This window comes from Olea europaea, chromosome 14 (genome assembly GCF_002742605.1).
Source record: "Olea europaea var. sylvestris chromosome 14, O_europaea_v1, whole genome shotgun sequence".
NCBI classification, from domain to species: domain Eukaryota; kingdom Viridiplantae; phylum Streptophyta; class Magnoliopsida; order Lamiales; family Oleaceae; genus Olea; species Olea europaea.
The window spans coordinates 17,217,070-17,243,470 of NC_036250.1; the positions used below are offsets into that span (position 1 = coordinate 17,217,070).

General features: G+C 34.1%; 1 protein-coding gene across 1 annotated transcript; it reads left to right on the forward strand.

Annotated features, from left to right (window-relative positions):
• Positions 1–14,022: 14,022 nt before the first annotated feature.
• Positions 14,023–17,456, forward strand: LOC111409359 (3-hydroxy-3-methylglutaryl-coenzyme A reductase 1-like). The gene is made up of 4 exons (XM_023039414.1): positions 14,023–15,030; positions 15,559–15,740; positions 16,125–16,471; positions 16,791–17,456. The coding sequence occupies exons 1-4, from the start codon at positions 14,111–14,113 to the stop codon at positions 17,031–17,033; spliced, it is 1,692 nt and encodes a 563-aa protein (XP_022895182.1). The 5' UTR covers positions 14,023–14,110; the 3' UTR covers positions 17,034–17,456.
• Positions 17,457–26,401: the final 8,945 nt, after the last annotated feature.

Here is a 26,401-nt window from a genome sequence, read left to right on the forward strand (position 1 = left end):
AATTCTTTATGTGTTGATTTTACTTACAAATTCTAAATGCTTTTGAGTAATTGGCCATTATTACAATGAATTGTGCAATTTTAACGATGGAAAAGATAAGATAGGAATTTAGACCATGTAGTGAATTCGGCAATTTGAATAAAATGTTAGGGATACGCTTTTATGGTTGTTATGGTCATTAAATGACATTCTTAAGAACTTGCATGCATTTAGATGTGACTTATTCGCTCACATATAGATGGTGAATTGATTTAATTAAATCGGATTAATTTGAAGTCGAGTGAAATAGATTAATTTAGAAGAATTCAATCAAATAGTATATTAGTAATGAATCTTGACATGCGAAGTAGAGGTGATAACTAGCTTAAATCGTGAGTCTTGACATTCTTATTCATAAGTAAAAATCCTAAATTAATTAGATTCCACGATTTTAGATCTCTTCAAAATATTATGTTCTTTATATTTAGCTGAAATAAAATTTCATCCGAATTTTTTTCAGAAATAAAACTTCGTCCAAGTCTTTTACTTTTTTTGTCTATTTCGTACGAGAAAATGCTTTCAACACTTTGATTCGATCGACAAGATATCATAGAGTAGTATTGATTTTGAAAGAATCATTGTATTGTGAGACATGCATGCAATAATTAAGTTGACACTAATGCAGGGACGAAATCTGTATTAAAGAGATTTACCATAACATACTTCGCTTTATCTTGTTGATTTTACTTACAAATTCTAAATGCTTTTGAGTAATTGGCCATTATTACAATGAATTGTGCAATTTTAACGATGGAAAAGATAAGATAGGAATTTAGACCATGTAGTGAATTCGGCAATTTGAATAAAATGTTAGGGATACGCTTTTATGGTTGTTATGGTCATTAAATGACATTCTTAAGAACTTGCATGCATTTAGATGTGACTTATTCGCTCACATATAGATGGTGAATTGATTTAATTAAATCGGATTAATTTGAAGTCGAGTGAAATAGATTAATTTAGAAGAATTCAATCAAATAGTATATTAGTAATGAATCTTGACATGCGAAGTAGAGGTGATAACTAGCTTAAATCGTGAGTCTTGACATTCTTATTCATAAGTAAAAATCCTAAATTAATTAGATTGCACGATTTTAGATCTCTTCAAAATATTATGTTCTTTATATTTAGCTGAAATAAAATTTCATCCGAATTTTTTTCAGAAATAAAACTTCGTCCAAGTCTTTTACTTTTTTTGTCTATTTCGTACGAGAAAATGCTTTCAACACTTTGATTCGATCGACAAGATATCATAGAGTAGTATTGATTTTGAAAGAATCATTGTATTGTGAGACATGCATGCAATAATTATGTTGACACTAATGCAGGGACGAAATCTGTATTAAAGAGATTTACCATAACATACTTCGCTTTATCTTCTCTTTTGCTTTTTCCTTATTTTGATTGCACGAGTCACTGATTTTAATAATAAATAATACTCCATTCGTCCCAAAAAAATAAGTTCATTTTTATTTTTATACAAATTAAGAAAATATAATTAATATAGTCAAAAATATAAATTTATATTACATTTTTTCAAAAATACTTTTACAAAATAATGATGTAAATATGAATAGTTCATGTCTTGATAACAAGACACATTAAATAAGAGTATATTAAAAAACTAAGAAATTTTCTATACTTTTAACAATAAAAGTGGACTATAATTTGAAATGCACGGAAAAGGAAAATAAATTTATTTTTATAGAGCAGATGGAATAAAAAAAATCTTGGTGATGTCTCTTTTTTTATTAAAAAAACTTTCACATAACAATTACCATCCTTTGAAAATGAAAATTTTCGACGGTAGCATTATGGCTATCGGGGATTTCCAACAGCCAGTTTTCTCGGTCGGAAATTTCAAATGGACACACGATGGTTGTTTCTTATCATCATCGAAAATTTTGTTTTCCATCAGAAAAATAAACGGCGGATTTTAGGCGATTTTGTTCATGGTTGATATGTTTTTTAGCTCTCATTCGACAGTCATTTTTTGTATAGAACGAGTTTTTAGATAGTAAATATTCGAAAAATGTGTAGTTAAAAGAAGGAAATTTTTTTATTTTAAGTGAAGAATCTTTTATTATAAAAATATTTGATTAAAATAATTGTGACTTTAGAAGTCAAATATGTTGACTATTAGACCTAAATATGTTAAGTCAAATATATTGGATAGTATACCTAAAATCACAACGCCTTTAATGCAGACAGTGGACCGACTAACTAAATTCCCACACCAAAACGTGGAAATTACTAAGATTTTTGGTGTTTATTACTCCATGTTTGAGCTCCATTTTCAAACGAAGTAATATTTTCCCGTTTGATAATCATTATTTGAAAAAATAATCGTTTAAATAGTTACCTTGAATGATTGCTTGATTAAAAAATAGAAAAAAATTTGAATTTACTTACAGAATATTTTATTGTATGAATGTATGATTGAAAATAAATATATATATAAAAAAAACTATCTAATGGTGTGCTGTCATGTGACACAAATGTAAACAATTATGTAAAAAATAATGTACATTAGCATGATTGATCAATTTATTAAATAAATGAGTCATGTATAATCATGGTCATATAAACTCGATGTGCTACACAAATTAAATTAGAATAATGCTAGGAGGACATGCTCTTTAGACAAGGTTTATTTCCAGGGCTGATTTAGGAAAATCAGCCCTGGAAATAAACCTTGTCAAAAGAGCCTGTTTGAACGGCTTTTCCCATTAAATTATGTTTTAACATGCCAGCTAAACACACCAAAACGTGGAAATTACTAAGATTTTTGGTGTTTATTACTCCATGTTTGAGCTCCATTTTCAAACGAAGTAATATTTTCCTGTTTGATAATCATTATTTGAAAAAATAATCGTTTAAATAGTCATCTTGAATGATTGCTTGATTAAAAAATAGAAAAAAATTTGAATTTACTTACAGAATATTTTATTGTATGAATGTATGATTGAAAATAAATATATATATATATAAAAAACTATCTAATGGTGTGCTGTCATGTGACACAAATGTAAACAATTATGTAAAAAATAATGTACATTAGCATGATTGATCAATTTATTAAATAAATGAGTCATGTATAATCATGGTCATATAAACTCGATGTGCTACACAAATTAAATTAGAATAATGCTAGGAGGACATGCTCTTTAGACAAGGTTTATTTCCAGGGCTGATTTAGGATCAGCCCTGGAAATAAACCTTGTCAAAAGAGCCTGTTTGAACGGCTTTTCCCATTAAATTATGTTTTAACATGCCAGCTAATTTAAATAAGACTAATTAGTAATTTAGAAATATTCGTTTCTATTCCTATCTCATAAACATGGAGTTTCGAATCATTTTTGTCAAAATATCTATCGAAGTTGCTTTACCCTTATCATATTGTTTGAGCTCTATTTTGGAGAAAATTAGATTTTGAAATAGTAATTTTTAAGAAAACGTGTAGTTAAAAATAGGAAGCAGTTTTGAAATTACGTGTAAAATCATTTTACGAAATAATATATGATTAAAAATTAATTTTAGTAAAAATTAATTTTAAAATAATGAAACTCAAAGATAGGTCAATTAGGTAAAACCTAAAGCAATGAACGGGTACTCACGCGCACCCATCTATTAAGAGGAGACAATGGGGGTAGAATCGAATCAATAAGAAGAATTATGTAATCCTTGTTTGACAATTATAATTTCAAATTTTTTTATTATCATATATAATTATTTTCAACCACATATTTATATAATAAAATATTTTATAAATAAATTTAAATTTTTTTCCTACTTTACTCAAAATAATAATCATCAAACATGACTTTAATTATAAAATGAGGGACAGGTGACATTTAATTTAAGTGACGTCCTAGTGCATGTTGGGACTTGGAATCTAATCTTGTAAACCTGCAAATGTCTTAAAGGATCCAGGCTACGTCACGTCACTCTTTGCTTTCTTCAACACGTGCACACGGAACTTTCCACATGTAGTGGAATGCTTTATTTTCAATATTAAGAATTCTTTTCCTATCTCTTTTTTTTTTTTTTTTTTTTTTGGCCTATTTTAAACTTTAGGGCTCGTTTGATACAAGCCATTTTTCATGAAAATCCACTTTTTTTGTTGTTTAATTGCAAGAATTTTCCATGAAATTCATTTGCCCTCTCCCTCACGTCACCTCTTTTCTTGAATTAATGGAAAAGAAAATTTGTTTTCCATCTTATCTTTTTATTATTTTTATGACAATTGGAACATCCACAATTCTAATAAATTCTATTATTTTAATTGACAAATTTTATGAAAAACAAGACCAAATGTATACCAAAAAATAGAAAATTTTAGCATTTTTCAAGTGAAAAATTATACAAGTCAAATACATTTAATTGACAATTTTCGATAAAACAAGTTTTAGGCAATTTAATTCTCCAAAATCCATTTTCTTTCTACTCAAATTTCATTTTTACAATCAAACAGATTCTTATTTATTTTACCTTTGAACCGAGACATAATTGGTCAAATTTTTAGCTTGATTTGTATAGTAAATCAATGCTTTTTACACTGATTTTTTTGATTTAACATAATAAATAATGTCAATTAATGACACGTTAATACTTAAGAATAATGATATTTATGGTTACTCAGTATCATAGTCGTACTATGTGAAATACATATGACGGTTAATGAATTGATGCATGAGACCCACCACATGTATGCTACGTAAAGCAATTAAGATAGTGAACGACTAGACGACTACAAATAACATTATTTATACTTAACGATATCATTTAGGATTTATTGTTAACTTTTTCTTTTTTCACCAAGTGACAACTGTCAACTATGTAACATTTATCCCTTAATTATTTTCCTTCAAAAATAAAACTCGCTGATTCACATACTCATTTTTAATCACATTCACATAATAAAACATTTTACACGTAAATTCAAAAAAAATTCCTACTTTTTAATTATACATTTGCCAAAAAATTCACTATTCAAAACATCATTTTTTCAAAATAATGGTCATCAAAACTTAAAGTGATCATTAATGTAAAAAATTAATGACCTTTCCCTTAATTACTCAAAAATTTTGGTGATAAGTGACATAATTAACACTAAAGTTTTGCTACACGTACGTCGATATTGTACGTCCCTCACAAGAGGGGGTCCACGATTTTTTTTTTGTATTGGGCGGGGACCCCTTCCTCTTGTGAGGGATGTGTACACTGGCATGTGTCGTAGGTGTAGAAATAGCAAAATTCTTAACACTATTATATTGGACAAAAGAAATAATTAATATAACTTATTTTGTATACCAAAACATGAAAGTTTGTGTTGGAGGTTGAGAGTTTGGGTCAATAACCCACTTATCAAAAATCCATTATTCACGTTTCATTAAAAAAATGCAATATCTATTCTCCCTATATAAACACTAATATGATTTTGGAAAAAAAAAAAATCAAAAAACGAAATTATAATTTTTATATTTTATAATTTTTTATACTCGAGTTTTACATATTTTTTTGGGAGTACACTCTAGAGTTGTGAAATCATTCATGGTTGTTGTATAAGTGGTTTATTTCATCGTTGTATCTTGTAAGTGATTGTCTACAGATATCGCAATAGTTATTGACAGACAATTTCACTTTAAGACATCTTACTGTCAACAGACTTGATCGGTCGACAAGTTTTATTTCTATATTTTACTGTTTTGCAAGTTTCTACAAGTCACTGTAACTAATTATTTTCCAACAATCTACGATCGACAAACTATACAAGTGTGGATCTGTGATAAATAATTAATTTTCTATTTTGCTTTTCTATTTTTTCTTCTTGCCAGTAATATAAGTCTATAGCTACTTAATTTATATAGATTTTTTTTAAATAATTAATTCTTCAATTTGTATTAAGCCCAACTTAAGCGGAAAAGAAAACTTTTAATTCCAAGATTTTTCACAGCGTATTTCATGTTCTGAATGTAATTTTGGTCTTTAATCTAAAATAAATGCTATGAATCAACGTAATCAATTAAAAATTAAGGGCATTGTTGACAAAATATTCCCCTCAACCATTGATATATAATAATTAATTTACAGCAATTCTAGAAAGTATTAATTTATTATATATACATGTATCTCATGGATTAAGAGAGAACAAAATTAAGGACATTGTGAGTGAGCTTTGTCCGTAATTCGTTATGTACACACAGTGTTTTATGGCATTTATGTTTATGTAGATGGAGTTAATGTTTATCATTGAAATTGTAGGAATTGGTTCAAATAATTAATCAAAATTTGGAAAACGAAAAGGTATATAAAAGTGGAAAATGAAAAGGTGTGACTACGTGTCAAATTCGATCATATATTCGAATTTGATCCGATTGTCAAATTACAAAAGTAAATAGACAAACTTATTCTACTCGTCGAGTAGATCGTCGTGGTATATTTGAAATCTCGAAACCAATTTCGGATGAATAAGAAATACGGACCTAAGTTAGAAGTAATTAAGTGTTGCAACTTTTCGAAAGGATGCAGGTTTTAACCAAGTGTTACATGTTTTGGCACACACTACTTCATTTGCACCATTTCTACATCTATAAATAGGACCCCATGGACATGATTTTGGGTACACCAATTACATTGAGCATTCATTCTCCTCTTGCAATTCTTTCCTTTCAAATTCCATAGTATTTTCATACATTTTCTTTGTAGAGGGGAGATTCTGTCAAAATTCATCGGTTTCTTGTGATTTGAAGTGCTGTTACCACAAGTTGTGAATCCATTGTATCTTGGAAGACAAGTGTCATTCACCGTGAGCACTATAGTGGGGCAATTTGTCTTAAAAAAAAAGATAACGTCTCGCCTTGAATTATTCTCTATTTCTACTCCTTCTTAATCCCTGTTTTGCGTAATCGTTATATCGAAACTCTGTCCAAATTTTCGTTCATATAAATTGTGTTTTGATAATGTTTTTGCAGGTAAAAACTGGTCAAACAAATATATCAAAAACCAACCCTTACATAGCTCTTTTTATAAGTCGTCTCCAACATACATAAGACAAATTTTTGTGTCTTTGTGGTTGATTATGGACAACCATTACTTGGTTTGAATAGTGCTTTGTGTACTATTCCTCCCCGATATTATCATCATTTTGTTGAACTTCTATTTGTGTAACAGAAATGACTACTATCGGGATTTCATCAAGTCAAAATGGTTCCAATAATATGGTACTACTCGTGGCCATACCGTTGCATAATACTACTATCCCACATGGGGAAAAGTCGAAAAAAATTTGCAGGAATAGACTTCAAGAGGTGGCAACAAAAGATGTTTTATCCCACCACTCTTATTTTGGCTAAATTTCTAAAGGAAATTACACCGGCTGTACAAGAAAGGAAAAATAATCATGAATCAATTATTGTTTTGGATGAATGGAAACACTCGGACTTCCTATGCAAGAACTATATTCTAAACAGATTGGATAATACACCATATGGGGTGTATAGTTCAAAGGAATCAGTCAAGGAACTATGGAATTCTTTGGAGACAAAGTACAAGATTGAGGATGCCGAAACAAAGAAGTTCATTGTCGGCAAATTTTTGGACTACAAGATGGTGGATTCCAAAATCGTGATTAGCCAAGTGCAAGAGATTCAAGTCTTATTACACGACATCCATGCTGAGAAAATGGAATTGAATGAATCATTCCAAGTGACTGCCATTATTGAGAAACTCCCTCATATGTGGAGAGATTTCAAAAATTACCTCAAACACAAACGCAAGGAAATGAATTTGGAAGAATTGATTGTGCGCTTGAGGATTGAAGAGGACAATCGGAAAATTGAACGAAGGCCGGTTGATCAAGATGGTGCAAATTATGTTGAAATAAAACCAAATGCAACAAACAAGAAACGAAAAACTCCTAATTATGCACCGCAAAGAGACAATTCCAAGAAGGCTAAGTAGTTCAAAGGGAATTGTTACAATTGTGGCAAAGCTAGACATCGTTCAAGTGAATGTCGAAAGCCAAAAAAGAATGCTCAAGCCCACATGATTGTAAATAACACTCTATCAGATGGACTGCAAGAAATGAGTTTATCTGCAGTAGTGTTTGAATGAAATATGATTGAAAATACTAGAGAATGGTGGATTAACATCAGTGCTACCCGTTATGCGTGTGCGGACAAAGTGACGTTTTCCAACTATCAAGAATTGAATGGGGAACAACTATACATGAAAAATTCTGCAAGTTCTAAAGTTGAAGGACAAGGCAAAGTCACTTTGAAGATAACATCCGGGAAAGAACTCGTCCTCAACAATTTCCTACACGTGAAGGATATATGAAAAAATTTAGTGTCCGGGTCTCTACTTAGCAAGAATGGTTTTAAACTTATATTTGTATTTGATAAATTTGTATTGTTTAAGAATGAGATGTATGTAGGGAAATGATACATGTGTGATGGAATGTTCAAGTTGAATGTTCTTACAATTGTACCGAAGCAAGTCGTTATGAATAAAACTATAAATTTCGTTTACTTGCTTGAAACTTCATGTTTGTGACATAATCGATTATGACATGAATTACAAATCATTACGCAAACTAATGGATTAAAATTTAATTCCAGCGCATAAAATCAATCCTAATCATAAATGTGAAATATGTGTTGAAGCAAAATTGGCTAAAACACTATTCCATTCAATACAAAGGAATACAACCCCTCTTGAATTGATCCATAACGATATATGTGATCTAAAATTTCTACAAACTCAAGGTGGTAAGAAATACTTTGTGACATTGATGATTGTACAAAGTTTTGTTATGTCTTTCTTTTCAGAAGTAAAGATGAAGCCTTAGATGCATTCAAAACTTATAAGACTGAAGTTGAAACACAACTTTGAAAAGCGAATAAAGAATATTCGTAGTGATGGAGAAGGTGAATATGGGGCACCGTTTAAAAACTTTTGTTTTGAACATGGAATTGTTCATCAAACAATGACACCTTACTCACCCGTGACTATAATCACGTCGATAAGGTTGTTAATTGCAATTGTGGCAATACATAATCTTGAAATTCATCAAATGGCTGTAAAAACAGCATTCCTAAACGGTGAGTTAGAAGAGGAGACTTACATGGAGCAACCTGAAGGGTTCGTTTCTCCTAACAAAAAATACAAAGTGTGTAAACTTGTTAAGTTCTTGTATGGATTAAAACAAATTCCTAAACAATGATACCAAAAGTTTGACAAAACAATGTTATCAAATGTATTCAAGATCAACGAATGTGACAAATGTGTATATATTAAATATACACCGAATACCTATGTAATTGTATGTCTATACATGGACATGTTAATAATGGGCAATAGTCACGAAATATTGCTTAACACAAAAAAGATGCTAACAAAACATTTCGATATGAAAGATATGGGTGTGACAGATGTAATCTCAGGGTTTAAAATCTCTAAAACGCATGATGGAATTATACTTTCACAATCTCACTACATAGAAAAAGTATTTAAGAAGTTTGACGTGTTTGAAGAAAGTCCTGCGAGAACTCCTCTTGATCCAAGTATACACTTAGTCAAGAATACGGGAGAAAGCATATCACAACTAAGATATTCACAAATAATTGGCAATCTTATGTATATTACAAACTGTACTCGATCGGATATTGCTTTTGCGGTGAATAAATTTAGTAGATTTACAAGTAATCCAAACAGTGATTATTAGAAGGCTTTGACGAGGGTTCTAAGGTACTTGAAGTATACCTTAACTTATGAATTACACTTCACAAAATATATTGCGGTACTAAAAGGATATTGTGATGCGACTTGAATATTCGGTATGAAGAATTTCAAGTCCACTAGTAGTTATGTATTCACCATTGGTGGAGCTGCTGTATCATGAAAATCAACAAAGCAAACGTGCATAACTCGATCAACGATGAAATCTGAGTTTATTACTTTGGACAAAGCTGAAGAAGAAGCAGAATGACTTCGAAACTTCTTAGAAAATGTTCCATGTTGGCACAAACCAGTAACTATGATAAATATACATTGTGATAGTCAATCTTCAATTGGAAGGGCTCGAAGCAGCATGTATAATGATAAGTCTAGACATATTCATCGTAGACACATCACCATTAAGCAACTAATCTTAAATGACGTTATCTCCATAGATTATATGAAATCAAAGGAGAATATTGCGGACCCACTTACAAAAAGTTTGCCTAGAGATCAAATGCTTTGCCCATCAAGAGGAATGAGATTAAAGCCTACCACGTAAGAGTTTTTGCAATGGTAACCCTACCTTGTTGACTGGAGATCCCAAAATCTTGGTTTTAAAGGGACAACTAAGTTGTGAAAATTCCATGAAGCACTTAGGAAATTAGAATTCCTAATTCATTCCTATTATACTAAAGTGCTTTTTGCAGAGTAGATAGAGGCTAAGATTATCTTTTAATGATTCCTATATTTTGATTAAGTTAAGTGGAGTAGGACATAATACTCTTAATAGGAGATCACCTATGTAAGTGTAAAGTGGGGCTGTTTCGATAAGAATTGTTTAAAATTTGAATTCTCTAGACACTTATAAAACCAAGAAGGGTTTAGGGCTAAAATGAACCAAGTCATGAGAACTAAGTACAGAATAGGGAAGATATTTGTGTGAGTACAGTTGTCTTGACTTACACAAAAGGCTAAGTGGTTCAAGACCTATGGTTCATCAATTAGTCGAGTAAGTCCGATGGCATTTCACTAAGGGAGGTTCAAGGTCAGAAGCCACCATCTCTGATGCAATATTTTTCTACACCCTCTCTACATTGCATTATATCATCTCATTTGTATATACGTATTCGAATTTTCATTCATGTGGGGGATTGTAGGAATTGGTTCAAATAATTAACCAAAAATTGGAAAATAAAAATGTGTGTAAAAGTGGAAAATGAAAAAGGTGTGACTACGTGTCAACTTCGACCAAATATTCGAACTTAATCCGATGGTTAAATTATAAAAATAAATAGACCAACTTATTCTACTCATCGAGTAGATCGTCGTGGTATATTTGGAATCTCGAAACCAATTCTGGATGAATGAGAAATTACGGACCTAAGTTGGAAGAAATGACGTGTTGCAATTTTTCAAAATGATGCAGGTTTTGGCGAAGTGTTGCATGTTTTGACCTACATTACTTTATTTGCACCCTTTTCTACATCTGTAAATAGGACCCTATGGATATGATTTTGGGTGCATCAATTACATTGAGCATTCATTTCTCCTCTTGCACCCTATGGACATGGTTTTGGGTACACCAATTACATTGAGCATTCATTTTCCTCTTGTAATTCTCTTCTTTCTAATTCCATAACATTTTCATGCATTTTCTTTGTAGAGGGAAAATTCTGTCGAAGTTCGTTGGCTTCTTGTGGTTTGAAGTGCTGCTACCACAAGTTGTAAATTCATTGTATTTTGGGAGACAAGTGCCATTCACCGCGAGCACCGTAGTGGGACAATTTGTTTTAAGGAAAGAGATAATGTCTCGCTTTGAATTATTCTCTATTTCTACTCCTCCTTAATCTTTGTTTTGCATAATCATTATATCGAAACTCTGTCCAAATTTTCATTTATATAAATGGTGTTTTGATCACGCTCTTGCAAGTTAAAACTGGTGAAACAAATATATCAAAAATCAATCCTTAGATAGCCATTTTTATAAGTCATCTCCAATAGAAATATCGTCTATATTTGAGACTTCCAATTTGTCGTGTAATGCCACAGTTTGGAAGAGGCTTTTGAATGCTTTTGCCGGCCTGCATCCCTTTGAGAGGAAGAGCTTTGACACCTAAAACATTTGTTTAAACTTACTGCGTCTTGGAGGCCAAGGTGCAAATGCTTGGTAACATGTGGGCATGCAATGAGGTCCTTTGTGGTTGACATATATAATGGAAGAAATATCTTTCATAAACTCAACAAATAGAACATCATGATCTTAGCACTGTGAAATCTCTTCCGTAATCTCGACCCCCATGTGAGAAGAGGAGGTGAATTCGAGTAAACCAAAGTGTAAACAAACAAGTAAAAGTAGTATGACCCCAAAAGTTATTTGCTTTTCTTTCGTCCTTGTCAATGCAACAAATGTTTGATTACACGATTCTTTCGTCCTTGTCAATGCCACAAATGTTTGATTACACGGACTCTGAGAAGAGTTAAAGATTTTGCTGCCTTCTATGAATTTGTCGTCATTATCTAATTGGCACATTGTGGAACTCCTCTCCAACTGTTTGCCGGAGCATTTTTCAAGCAACCAAACTGATGCTTGTGTTCTAGTACTTTTGCATAATATTGCTTTCTAGTTTTACACTTCCCTGGTCTTTCACTGGCATGTGAGACAAAGAGTATCTATTAATCCCTACGTAGTAATTATGATATCTTGATCTCTAACTCCGATCACTAAGACAAATAAATTATTATTGTTATTAATTTTTTTAGAAATTATGATTTATATGTTATCCTAATAGATCATATACTATTGTATTAAAATAATTTAAAAAATTTTTAGTCCAACATTTTACTAGATTTTTAAATATCCAATCCTATTGAGAGATTACTTCTATGAATGCACCAAAATTTTTGGTTGATAATTTATTTTTTGGTATCCAATCCTATTGAGACATTTGTGGTTTATTCTAGTGTGAATCTCTAATGGAGATATTTCTTAAAAAGAAAATCGTTTGTAATAATTATTGATAGAGAGATATCGAATAAGAAAGAAGATGATCATCTTATTAATATTGTTGCTACATCATTTTTAACGTTATCGTAATATTATTAAATCCATAATAGAAAAATTCTATTTGATTAAATTATGCTCGCATTGAACAAAATTCTTGACTCTGCCCCTATGTATTACCCACTCATTGTAATTAAATTAATTAGGAGCATAGTCAATAATTTTCCTTTATTGTAAGTACAAATATAGTTCTTTCTCATTTTAGAAATCGTGTATATATAGTTCATATACAAATGTATGCAATGAATGAATAGTGTGACAACATTACCAAAATTTCTATGTTTCTATAGAGTCGGGTGGATAACAATTATTTGAGCACATAACAAAGACCGTAAATCTTGGGATGTTGCAAAATGCAAATTGAATACTTCAGTATTTTATCCATTTCAAGTGCCTTTGATTGGAATTATTTTGTTTCTTTCTTTTGTTTTCAAAATAAACGTTTGGGTCGGATTAAAATCAATTTTTTAGTAAATTTTCCATAAAAAGTGTGATTGAAAGTTGTTAATTTTGACCTAAATAAAAATCTCTAACAAATAGGAGCACTTTGGTATGCCATTAAGGTTCGATTGACAGAACTTTTGAATTTCTTCTATTTGCTGAAGAAGTTATTTAGTCCATTTTCTTTAAAACTTATTTTAATCTAATAAAATAGTTTAGAAATTATTAAAATATATTCAAAAATATAGTTCATATTTGATGGAAATTAAAATTGAATTTTTAATAAATTTTGATAAAAGTTGATGAAATATGCATTTGAAAAGTTATGAATATTGTAAAATAAGTTGTTAAAATTAATTGTTAATTTTAAATTTAAATTTAGATTTAGATTTTTATCTAGAACAAACGGGGCATAATATTTAAAACACTTTTAACTTTCAGAACATAAGTGTTTACATAATGGTGTCCATAATTATACATGACATTGGATCCAATTTTTAATTCAAATCTCATAATTGCAATCAAATGATTGTCACATCACATTATGAATACCATTATGTACAAGTAGAATTTTCCTTTAACTTTTTAAAAACTCCACAAATGGACACGGTGTCATGCCGGCACATTTTATACCCCACACGCATCCCCTCACACACTATATAAACAGTAAACTTCCCCGAAATCATCGCATCACCATTGCTTTTAAAAATCGGAAGAGGCAAAAAATAAAAAAAATTATTTATTTATTCCTCTCTCTCTCTCTCTCTCTCTCTCTCTCTCTCTCTCTCTCTCTGTGTACACCTCTAGTATCCACATTTCTCTCGCTAGCTTGCAAACGGAAGAATTATGGACATTCGCCGGAGGCCTCCCTTGCGGTCTCACTACAATCAAAAGCATAAGGCCGACGAGACCGTCGATCAGCGCTCTCCTAAAGCCTCCGATGCTCTCCCGCTTCCGCTTTACCTAACTAACGGCATTTTCTTCACGCTTTTCTTCTCCGTCTCCTATTTTCTTTTACAGAGGTGGCGCGACAAGATTCGTTCATCTATTCCGCTCCACGTTGTTACGCTCTCCGAGCTTGCGGCGATTGTTTCTTTAATTGCGTCATTCATTTACCTTTTAGGCTTTTTTGGAATTGACTTTGTTCAATCCATTATTTCGCGTAATTCGGCCTGGGATCTTGAAAACGATGACGAACAGCGCTTCCTTGTGAACGAAGATCGCAATATTCATTCTCCTGCTAAACCTAGATTAATGGACCTTCCCGCTATACCCTCGGTCTCCCAGGACGATGAAGAGCTCGTAAAATCTGTTGTTTCGGGGGAAGTTCCTTCGTATTCTTTGGAATCCAAGCTCGGGGATTGCTTTAGAGCGGCTAAGATCCGGCGCGATGCGGTCCAGAGGCTTGTGGGTAGATCTCTAGAAGGATTGCCGTTAGAAGGGTTCGATTATGATTCAATTTTGGGTCAGTGCTGCGAGATGCCGGTCGGATACGTGCAGATACCGGTAGGAATTGCGGGGCCTTTGTTGCTCAACGGCTGCGAGTACTCAGTTCCTATGGCCACCACGGAAGGTTGCTTGGTGGCGAGTACCAACAGGGGTTGCAAGGCCATCTTTGCATCTGGAGGTGCCACTTGTGTGCTTCTCCGAGATGCCATGACCAGAGCTCCGGTGGTGAGGTTCACATCCGCGAAGAGGGCTACGGAATTGAAGTTCTTCCTGGAGGACCCTCTAAATTTTGATACGTTATCTGTTGTTTTCAGCAAGTAAGCTTCTTTCTTTTTTTAAAGTTTCTGAATTCTCTCGATGAATGGAATGTAAGTTTTTCTGCTGCCATATATGATCAGGAATTGGTTAATTTGTCGTGTCATATATTCAAATTGTAGCCGTCTACGCATGTTCATTATTTTGTTTGAATTTGGACAATGATGATGATGTTGATTGGTTTCTGGTTTTGCACAAGTACCAGATTCTGGGATTTGCTGAAAAAGTGGATTTATTGCTGAGTTATTTTCGGATATTTGTAATTAATGATTCTCCTATCTTATGATTTTATGTTCTTTTCCCCACTGCGTTCGAGCCTTTTTCAGATTCAGGTCTTTGTAAGTTATTGGTCTAAACATTTTCTCCCCACTGCAGGGATTCTGTTCCTTGATAAGTAGTTTTACTTCCCTTTCTGCGAATGCCTTTAATTTGTCTTGATTATTAATTTTCTATCATGCTATGTTCAGTTTTTGCAAATTGTAGTATTTTAGAACAGATTTTCATTATTTGATTTTTTTTTATATTTCCAGGTCAAGCAGATTTGCTAGACTTCAAGGTATCAAATGTGCTATTGCGGGTAAAAATCTTTACATTAGATTTAGCTGCAGCACAGGTGATGCCATGGGGATGAACATGGTTTCTAAAGGTGTTCAGAATGTACTAGACTTCCTTCAAAATGATTTTCCTGATATGGATGTTATTGGTATTTCTGGTTAGTACCAATCACCCCCTATTGCTTAAATTATTTCTGAAATTTTCCTGTAATGTTCATTATTTTTGGAGGTTGCACAAACGCAAAAGCAAATATTTCTTCTGGATTTTAACTCCTATTTTCTAGGTGATAATTATTATATTAGCTCTAAAAGGCCGAATAGAAATTGAAATCTGTTTCTTGCCTTGTAATTTGTTTATCAGACGCCTTATCTTTTCTTGGAATAATTATCAAAATTATCAACTTTGATGCAAGAAATGTTTATATTGAGTTCTGATTAAGTGATCTAGTTCCTGTTTTCACCATCCATCTATAAAGATTGCTGGGACTTAGCTTGATGGTTCACTGCTAGAATCCTCCTTTAATTTGTCTTCCATGGTGTAGGGAATTTCTGTTCTGATAAGAAACCTGCTGCTGTCAATTGGATTGAAGGGCGTGGAAAGTCAGTTGTCTGCGAGGCTATCATTACTCGACATGTGGTGACGAAGGTATTAAAAACCACAGTACCTGCTCTTGTTGAGCTCAACATGCTCAAGAACCTTACTGGCTCTGCTGTAGCCGGTGCTCTTGGTGGCTTTAATGCCCATGCTGCCAATATAGTCTCTGCTATTTACATAGCCACTGGGCAGGATCCGGCACAGAATATAGAAAGTTCTCACTGTATCACTATGATGGAGGCCATCAACAATGGGAACGATCTTCATATATCTGTCACGATGCCTTCCATCGAGGTATTCAACGTTCCAAACATTCTTTATTTTTTTGTTATATCGGTAGTGGTCAATGTCAATGGTGTGTGATTGGATAGTGCAGACGAATTTCCTCACCACATAGAACATATGCTTAGAAAATTCCCTTTGGAAAATTTTACTTGTCTATACTATGATCTAGTATATTTTTTCTTCGAACTTGGATCATTATGATTCAATTGGTTCTGAAGTCCATCACAGGCACGCATGCGTTTGCGCACACACGCCCTCATTTGTTTTGTTTATGATTATATCAGATATGTTGTATCATTCCCTAATCATCACTGTTGTTATTTTCCAGGTTGGCACAGTTGGAGGTGGAACCCAATTAGCATCACAATCTGCTTGCCTCAACTTGCTTGGGGTAAAAGGTGCAAACAAAGAGTCCCCAGGGTCGAATTCCCAGCTCCTGGCCACCGTAGTTGCTGGTTCCGTCTTGGCAGGTGAGCTCTCTTTGATGTCCGCCATTGCAGGTGGCCAACTTGTCAAAAGTCACATGAAATACAACAGATCAAGCAGGGACGTGACGAAAATTGGCTCCTAGGACGAAAGTAACTGTCGGAAACTGTACGACATACAAATCCAAATGAGTGTGAAAAAGGCTGGGAGGAAGAACAGTCATGATGGGTAGAGGATGAACTAAGAATTTACATGTGAGGCTGCTTGTCATCACAGCTGGAAAGTCTTGGAAAGCATGTGAAGCGTGAATGTAGTTTCCCTGTCCCAGTACGAAAAGCAGTCCCTACTCAATTATCCGGAGCGTTCCTCTTGCATTTGATTTTCACCCTTTTCAATTAGTGAATCAAAATTCGGTCCATGCTTTTCTGTTCTTAGTTGTTTCGTCTGTCATTAGTTGTAGGTTTGCCTCAGTGATTCTATTTAAATGCGTGTAATTCTTTGTCTTGTAAGCTCTTTCGTTTTGTACAGTTTGATATTTTCCGCAAGCCTTGTTTCGTTTTATGCTCTCTATTCATTACTTAAAGTAGTGTGTGTGATATATATATTTGTCCCACCCTCCAAACATGTCGTTAGATCGAAGCATCTAAACTTTTGGCATTTCTTCATTTAGTGCATGAATTTCATTTAAATAAACTCTGAAATTCATGTGGTCAAGGCAATATTTTATTACATAATGGAGAACCATGACAACTGATTCTCTGTGTTCTCTGTCATTTGTCCAATTAAGAGCATCTACTAAAGTTCAATTAAAAAAATAAAATAAAAAATGAAGGAATAGTTTTCTTGTGGACATTGGATGGTGGTGGCGTGGGGCAGAGACATCAATCTGTCATACTTGTCACTAACTGGACCACAACCTTGTTGATCATTGCAGGAATTGCCAGGTAATTTTATTTTAAGGCGCTCCATTCTAACATTTTACAAGCTGAGAAACGATACCTGTATTGTGCGGTAAGAAATGGCAAAGACAACTAGTGAACCTTGGTCATAGAAAATTGGGTTTTGCTATTTGTACATAATCTCTGTTAGAATTCACACAAAACGAGGCCTAACTCTATGAGAGGTCTTTTTCTTAGCAGAATAGAAAGTTATGTCAAGGTGTTTTACGAGATATTATTCACAAGATCTTGAAGCATCGACGGGCAAGGGAATGTGTTGTACATTATGTGGAAATGCTACATTTACAGATAGGAACTTAATGGAATTTTCTTTATATTTATAGGATTCGATGAGGAATAGGAGAAAAAAATGGATTTTAGGCAGGTTTGGCCAAAGTTTATCTTGTCAACACAATTTCTAGAGCCAACTCAGTTGCCAGCCATTCCACGGTCGTCTCCAGGGGTGGAGCTAGAACTTTTTTTCAGTGCGGGTATAAATTTTTTACTAAGACAAATTTTTTTTTCCAATTTTCCTCCGAAAGTGCAGGTTTTCCAATTTTTATGGCCAATGTACATGAATATCCAACATAGAGTATATCCAACTTGCATGACCAACTTTTCTTCTCCCAAAGTTGAGTGCAGGCATTGACATGGCTCTGCCCCTGGTCGTCTCCATGTATCCAGTGTCGAGGGTAACATAAGGGTTTGTCCCATGTACTGTAAAATAACAAAGGATTGAGAAGCATCCACTTACCATCACAAACATTTAGGGTCTGTTTGATTGCAAAGATAGAATTGAATTGAATTGAAAACGAATTTCAGGGAATTGAATTGCCTATAAATTATTTTCCTAGGAATTGTAAATTATTTTGTTTGATTGATATAATTTTCCACATGAAAAATGTTGAAATAAAAGTATTTTTTTTGTGTTTGTTTGACTTTGTTTTACATGAAAATTGTCAATTAAAGGGATAAATTTTACTGATATTGGGGATGCAATTTGTTTCCGTTGCAAAAAAATAAAAAATAAAAATAAAAATAAAAATTCAAGAAAATCGGGAGGCATCAAATGCATTGCAGTTTTTCCTATCCAGATCTAATTCTTGAATGTAGTAGTAAATAAGTTCCAAGAGCCAAATGAAAGTAACACATACACATCTAATGAAAATATGCCGAAACAAGAAGAATTAGATTTGTCAAGGACACCAAGAAGCAATAATACTTGTTCAAGAAAAAGAAAATAAAATCCTGTTTAATCACACGAATTTCACTAAAAAATACCTGTATTAACAAGCATAAATAAGAGAGAGAGAGAGAGAGAGAGAGAGAATCGTACTTGCTGTCAATAATACATTATGTATGAACAAAAACTGCAGCAGCAGACTGTAAAGAATTAACCAAATATAGGAGATTGAAAACATGCCTAACAAATTTAATAGCAGGAAAAGAAAACAACTTATCTCGATGCCAAGGGATGCACATCGTCTGCTTTAAAACCATTATGTTGTGCACCAAATTCTTTAGTTAGTGCTGATATCGAAAAATGTACCTTCAACATGGCCAACAGATTCCAAGACCTCTTACATCCAGATAAACCGTATTCGTGCACACTAGAACAAATCGTTAGTCACACATGACCTTCTCTGATAGGGGTGGAGCCGGTCGCGCACACTCCGATGGTCAAGTCAATTTTGGGAAGAAATGTATGATTGTGAGAGGGTTTTTAACGTGAGCCTCCAATATAAACAGAGGGTCAGTATTAGAAGTAAAGTAAAAAACATAGAGAGCAAAGTTATAGTATCAAAGTCTAAACTTACATTACCTTTGAATGACACTAAATGTGAGCTTTTATAGTGCCGGATAGTGAATATAGACCGTCAGATGAGAGGATACGTGGGCATATCTTCTTAAGCTTAACTTCCCATCATGGGCATAAATCAATTACAGTGTATTAATGCTAATGCTAACTTCCCTTTCATAAATTACAGCTTGCGACAGTAGATTTGACCAAAGAGGTTGGTTGTGGCGACGGTGGCAGGGGTTGTCACGTTAATCACATCAGTAGATCTGATTCGGAGGGTGTTCGACCAAAGAGCCTCGCCTCCCTTCCCTAAGGGGGTTCCGTTATACATGGGCTTGGTACATCTCATGGGTTCGACCGTTCGTCCATGTGTACAGTCCCCAAAGTCCATGTATGGATATTTATATAATGCATGGACTTGAAAAGTGGGAGAAAGGATGAAAAAAAGAACGTGTTATAACACAACAGTCCCCGAAGTCCATGTATGGGTATTTATATAATGTGTGGACTTGAGAAGTGGGGGAAAAGAAGGATAGAACTGGAATGTGGTATACATAGAGGAAGGGTGTGATGAGGCTTTGAAGGAAGAAGCGATGCCATAGGGAGAGGCGAGCCTGTTATAATAGGTAGAAGTCGGAATGAGGCTTCGAAAGGAAGAGGTGATGCCATGGGGAGATGCGAGCTTATTATTATAGGTGGAAGCCGAAATGAGGCTTCGAAAGAAGAGGCGAAGCCATGGGGGAAAGGCGAGCTTATCTGGGCAGTTTGAACGTTCTTGGCATTTATTGCCACGGATTGTTATACTGCTGTTTGGCCTTATCGAAAAAGGGTGTTTTATTTTTGATGTATATTATTAGACGCCTGTTATGATCTAGACTGTAGAAGTTGAAGCGTCAGATGCGACGAATGATTCCTATGTGGCCGCAATTTGGATGACTGAGATCTTTGAGATTTGACGGTTGAAAATGTGTATGTTTGCCTTTAAAAAGGCTCATTTTCTTGGATATTCAGCTGTTGACATAAGTCACATAAGTTGTGTGTGTGTGGTGCGTTTAATGAAGGCATTCGTACTTGGTGGATTTTGATGGAAGTTAGTGCGAGGGATAGCTTGGTTTCGGAAGATGTTATGGAATGTAAAAGTCGGAAAATCCCTGGGTATGATGTGTGGGACTCTTAGACCTATGAAGATTGAAATGTAGTTTTAACATAATTTTCTTTGAAAGCCCTGAGAGTAGCACAAAGTGCTTTGGGTTGCCTACTGGTTTGAATAAATTATGTTACAATAGGGTGTAACCTCAACCCAATTTGCCTTCAGTAGCAATATGTGGATCCGCAGGGCTGACTTTCCCTGAGCAGCTAAGCTATCTCTCTACCGTAGCATAACTAGGAAGAGTGTATTGTAGCTGTAGTTTTGAGTTTCAACATGGTCCAGGAGACTTCATAGTTGTAAAGGTTGCTGTACATGGAGGATATTTCTCAAAAGGGATAGGTCCAGTAACTTGTGTGTTTGATGTAGTTGTATTATGTAGTGTTTTTAAGCTACTTCGAGTGTTCTTTGTAATGTAAATAGCGGATTGCCCTCAATTGTAAATATATGAAATAGATTTCACTTTTCTTGTGTGATTTTTGTGTTATGATTGCAGCTTGTTGACGCGTAATTAGGAGATGAACCGTTCTTTTTGTTATCTTTGAACTCACAATCAATGACACGTCTTTTGAAATGTATTTTTCGAAATGCCTTTATGGGCTGATTTCTCGTAAGACTTCGAAGAAAAGAGGCGATACTTGTGAGGAGGCGAGCTTGTTATACTAAATGGAAGTCGTGATAAGACGTTAAAGAGAAGAGGCGATGCCTGTACGGAGGCGAACTTGTTTAAACTTAGCGAAAGTAGAGATAAGATTCCGAAGAGAAAAGGTGATGCCTATGTGGAAGTATACTTAGCGGGAGTCGTGATAAGACCTCGAAGAGAAGAGGCGATGCCTGTGCAGAGGCAAGCCTGTTATACTGAGTGAGAGTCGTGATAAGACTCCGAAGAGAAGAGGCGATGCCTGTGCAGAGGTGAGCATGTTATACTTGTAGAAGTCGTGATAAGACTTCGAAGAGAAGAGACGATCCCAGTGTAGAGGCGAGCCTTTTATACTTAGTGGAAGTCATGGTAAGACCTCGAAGAGAAGAGGCGATGCCTATGTAGAGACGAGCCTGTTATACTTAGTGAAAGTCGTGATAAGACTTCGAAAAGAAGAGGTGATGCCTGTGTAGATTCGAGCCTATTATACTTAGTGGAAGTCTTGACAAGACCTCGAAGAGAAGAGGCGATACCTGTGTAGAGGCAGAGGAGAATCCAAGATCAAAGTCCAGCTAGGGCAGAGGTTTACTGCTGACCATTGACTGTCGACAATCAACGATCGTAATAGTTTGGTCGTTTATTAAAATTTGAAGAAGATCAACGATCAACAGCCGTTGATCGTTGACAATCGACAATCAACGATCTTCTCAATTAAACTTTTTCACTTATCCTAATTTCCTAAACGTAAATTCCTAATCAATAATCATAACTAATAAAACATAAATTACTTATCGTAAATCACAATTCGCAAACATAATTTCATAAATATAAACTCTCAAATCAATAATCATTCCTCATTAAAACATAATTTACTTATCATAAATCACAATTCGCAAACATAATTTCGTATACATAAATTCCTAAATCAATAATCATACCTCATCAAAACATAAATTACTAATAATAAATCACAATTCGCAAACATAAATTCTCGAAACATAAATAATTTCTTATTAAAACATAAATTACTTATAATAAATCACAATTCGCAAACATAAATTCTCGAAACATAAATAATTTCTTATTAAAACATAAATTACTTATAATAAATCACAATTCGCAAACGTAATTTCATAAACATAAATTCCCAAAACAATAGACATTCCTCATTAACCTTGACGTAAATTACTTATCATAAATCACAATTCACAAATATAACTTCGTGAACATAAATTCCCAAATCAATAGTCATAAGACATAAGACGTAAATTACTTATCATAATTCATAAATCACAATTCACAAACATATATTCCCAAATCAATAAATCATAACATAATTAACATTAAGTTACTCAATACTCAACATCAAAAACTAAAACAAAATAGAAAAAAACCAAAACAAAAAAAAAAAAAAGAACAAAACAAAACAAAACAAAAGAAAAAAGAGAAAAAAAAAAAAGAGAGAGGGAGAATTGAGAGAGTCACCAATTTGAACAAAGAAGGCAAAAAGAAGAAGCCTAGAAAAGACAGTGGCAACCTGCAATCACGATCTCATGGACTCACTCACGATAATCGGCTTGGCACTGCAGCGGTCGTTGGCACTTGGCTTCGACGACTCCTCATCTTCCTTCTCATGGTGTCGTCGATGCTACCTCTTCTTCGATGGAGTCTGCCAGCCAGTAGCCCATAAGTCGTGTGGATTGGAGAAAGGAGAATGAAGGAAAATGTTTTGGCAATTGGCACTTAGGCTTCCACAATTGAAAATGAGTGATAAATTGGACCATTTGTTTATTTCATTTGAGAATTGGGCTAAACAAAAAGAGGCCCAACTACCCAACAATTACTCACAGTCATTTTACTGAAGCCCAAACAAAAAAAGGGGGGCTCTTCGCTTTTATCTTCATCTTCTTCAGTTCTTCTCCAGACTCCGGTCGGCTCTGCAACTTTTGCAACGACCTGATTGGTGATTGTTACCAGGTGGTTCTCAAGATTCCAACGGAGCCACCACGCGTGACTGCGGCCCTTTGCCAGGTACTAGCTTCGCTCCTTTGTAGAGGCAAGCCCGTTATACTTAGTGGAAGTCATGATAAGACTTCGAAGAAAAAAGGCGATGCCAGTGTAGAGGCAAACCTATTATACTTTGTAGAAGTCGTGATAAGATTTCGAAGAAAAGAGGTGATGCTAGTGTAGAGGTGAGCCTACTATACTTAGTGGAAGTCGTGATAAGACCACGAAAAGAAGAAGCGATATCTATGTAGAGGCGAGCCCGTTATACTTAGTGAAAGTCGTGATATGACTTCGAAGAAAAGAGGCGATGCCTATGTAGAGGCGAGCCTGTTATATGCGTGTTATTTATGATTTGACAGCGATTTTAGTTCCCAAGGCACGACAGAATTATGGCTTTGACGACACTCCCTTTTCATGTAGTGTGAGCATTAAATGTGCAATGATGAAACTGGGACAAGTGGGAAAATTGAGACAAGTTCGTGGCGTGTGGAATTGATGGATTCATCATGGTCGTTGATTCAAACTCTATACGCGCCTTTTTCGTATCGACATTGTAGATGATACTGCAGTTGTACGATTGAGATTTACTTGGGAATTATTTGAATGGTGGATCCACTGTCTTCCTGTCCATAAAAAATAGGAAGGGTTAAGCATTTGTCTCATTTTTTATTTTCTGCAAACTTTCGCTAGTGTATTGCATTTTTTATTCCTAGAAAATTTTTGTGATCCCCGACCATTGTTAATAGATTCGGACGAGTAGGTTCGCGCTACAGGCCTCCAGTACAAGTGTAAGTGAAAATTCGCGTTCTTATTTCAAATTCAATTTCTTCAATGGCCTCTTCGTAGGGATGTCAAACCGGCTCGGTGGCTCGGGCGGCTCGTGGCTCGGATGGAGCGAGCCTAGGCTCGGGCTGACCCACATTTTGGGGCGTTGGCCCGAGCTCGAGCCTGCCCGTTGTGACTCGGTGAGCCACATGGATCGGCTCGTGTCACGGGCCATTTTTGGCCTGTGACAAGGCCCGCGACCCCCCAAAATTTAAACAAAAAAATTAAAAAAATGTAAGTACAGCTACCTTAAGGTAGCCTAGTTGATTAAACGATGAATTTTCTGATTTTCTACTGTGTTTTACAATTCAATTTACGAGGCTCATATTTCAATTTCAAATTCAAATTTGGAGGTGAAATTGATTTTTGGGCAATAAATGCGGGGTAAATTTTTAAGTTTCAAATCAATTTGTTTCAATCGATTTTAACTTGCAGTATTATATATTCAAGTTTCAACTCAAATTTCTTTGCTCTCAATCTCATATTCAATTTCTTTCACTCTCATACTCTAATATTCTGTATTTTATACTATAGTAGTTATAGATGAATTTTTCTAGTGTTGCATTTAATTAGTTTAAGGGTAGCTCGAGTACTCCATCCGGTTACGACGATGCATCTCGAAATGTTCCAATTGATTTAGAGAATATTGAAGAGGAAGAAGTACTCGAGATTAAAAGGTCGAAAAACGAATCCTCGGATTGTTGGCAGCATATAACACGTAAAAAAATTGGTGTTCAAAATGGAGTGAATATTTGGAAAGCATATTGCAATTACTGTGACAAAGAACTTAGTTGGAAGCCCGGTTCGAGCACAACACATTTGAATAAACACATATTAAGGAATTGCAAAGCGAAGCCAGTCGATCTCAACTCGAAACAGACCGAACTAGTGTTTGACGGTTCTTGTTCTACCTTTTCCATCTTTGTATATTCACAGGAAAAATTTCATGAAGGAATGGTTGCATACGTGGATGCAGCGGAGATACCACTTACGACGATAGACTGAGTACACTTTACTCGGCTTGTGCAGAAATATCTTCAACCCAGGTATTCTTCTTATTGTAGAAGTACTCTTCGTTCAGATACTATAAAATTATATACCAAAAGAAAACAAGTTGCTATTGAAAGTCTAAAAATTTTTAATAGTATTATATCATTTACATCTGATTTATGGATCAATGGTAATAGAAAAGATTATATTGCTGCTACGACTTATTAAATTGATCATCTGTGATTTTTACATAAACGGATTATTGCATTTAGATGTGTAGAATATCCTCATAATGCCACTAACATATACATGATTTTAAAAGATATCATATAGGAATATGGTATGCAAGATATGATTCGAAGTTTTACTTTTAATAATGCTAGTGTGAACAAAGGTGTTATCGGAAGATTTATTAACGATCTTAATCCTACATTTGGAACTTTATTTTTTCATCAACGTTGTGTATGCCATATTATCAATTTAATTGTAAAAGTTAGATAAGAACATATAAGTTCTCTTTTAGATAAAATTAGACAAGTAATAAATTTTATTAATGTGTCACCAGCAAGAAAGCAAGCATTTAACAGTTGATGTGCAGAGTATGACTTATAGGAGAAATCATTTGCCATTAATATAACACATCGATGAAACTCTACATATCTTATTTTATATTCGTGTGAAAATTACGATAAAGTGATTTCATTATATTACAATGGCAGGCATACATACAGACCCGAGCATAATTTAGAAGATTGGGAATGGTCTCTTGTATTTCACGTGAAAAAATTTTTAAAATCTTTTTTTGATGCTACAAAGGAATGTAGCGGAGTTTATTACCCTACATCTTCACTCGTTTTATAACATTTTTTCTACATTTCACAAGCATTTCATAAATATATGAATTTGCTCTTTTTTCTAACTTAGTTTGCTTTATGGAGTTAAAATTTCGTAAATATTGGGAAGAATTGCCCTCTTTATTTATTTTAACTTCAACAATGGACCTTTCACTTAATTTGAATAGTACAATAGCCACTGTAAAGGGGATTTCAAATTTCATGAATGTGGAATTATCACATGTGAATATCCTCGAAGTTCTTCTTCAAGAAATATTTCAACAAATTCAGATAATTTATGAAATATTTTGGAAAGTAATACAAGTGTTCCA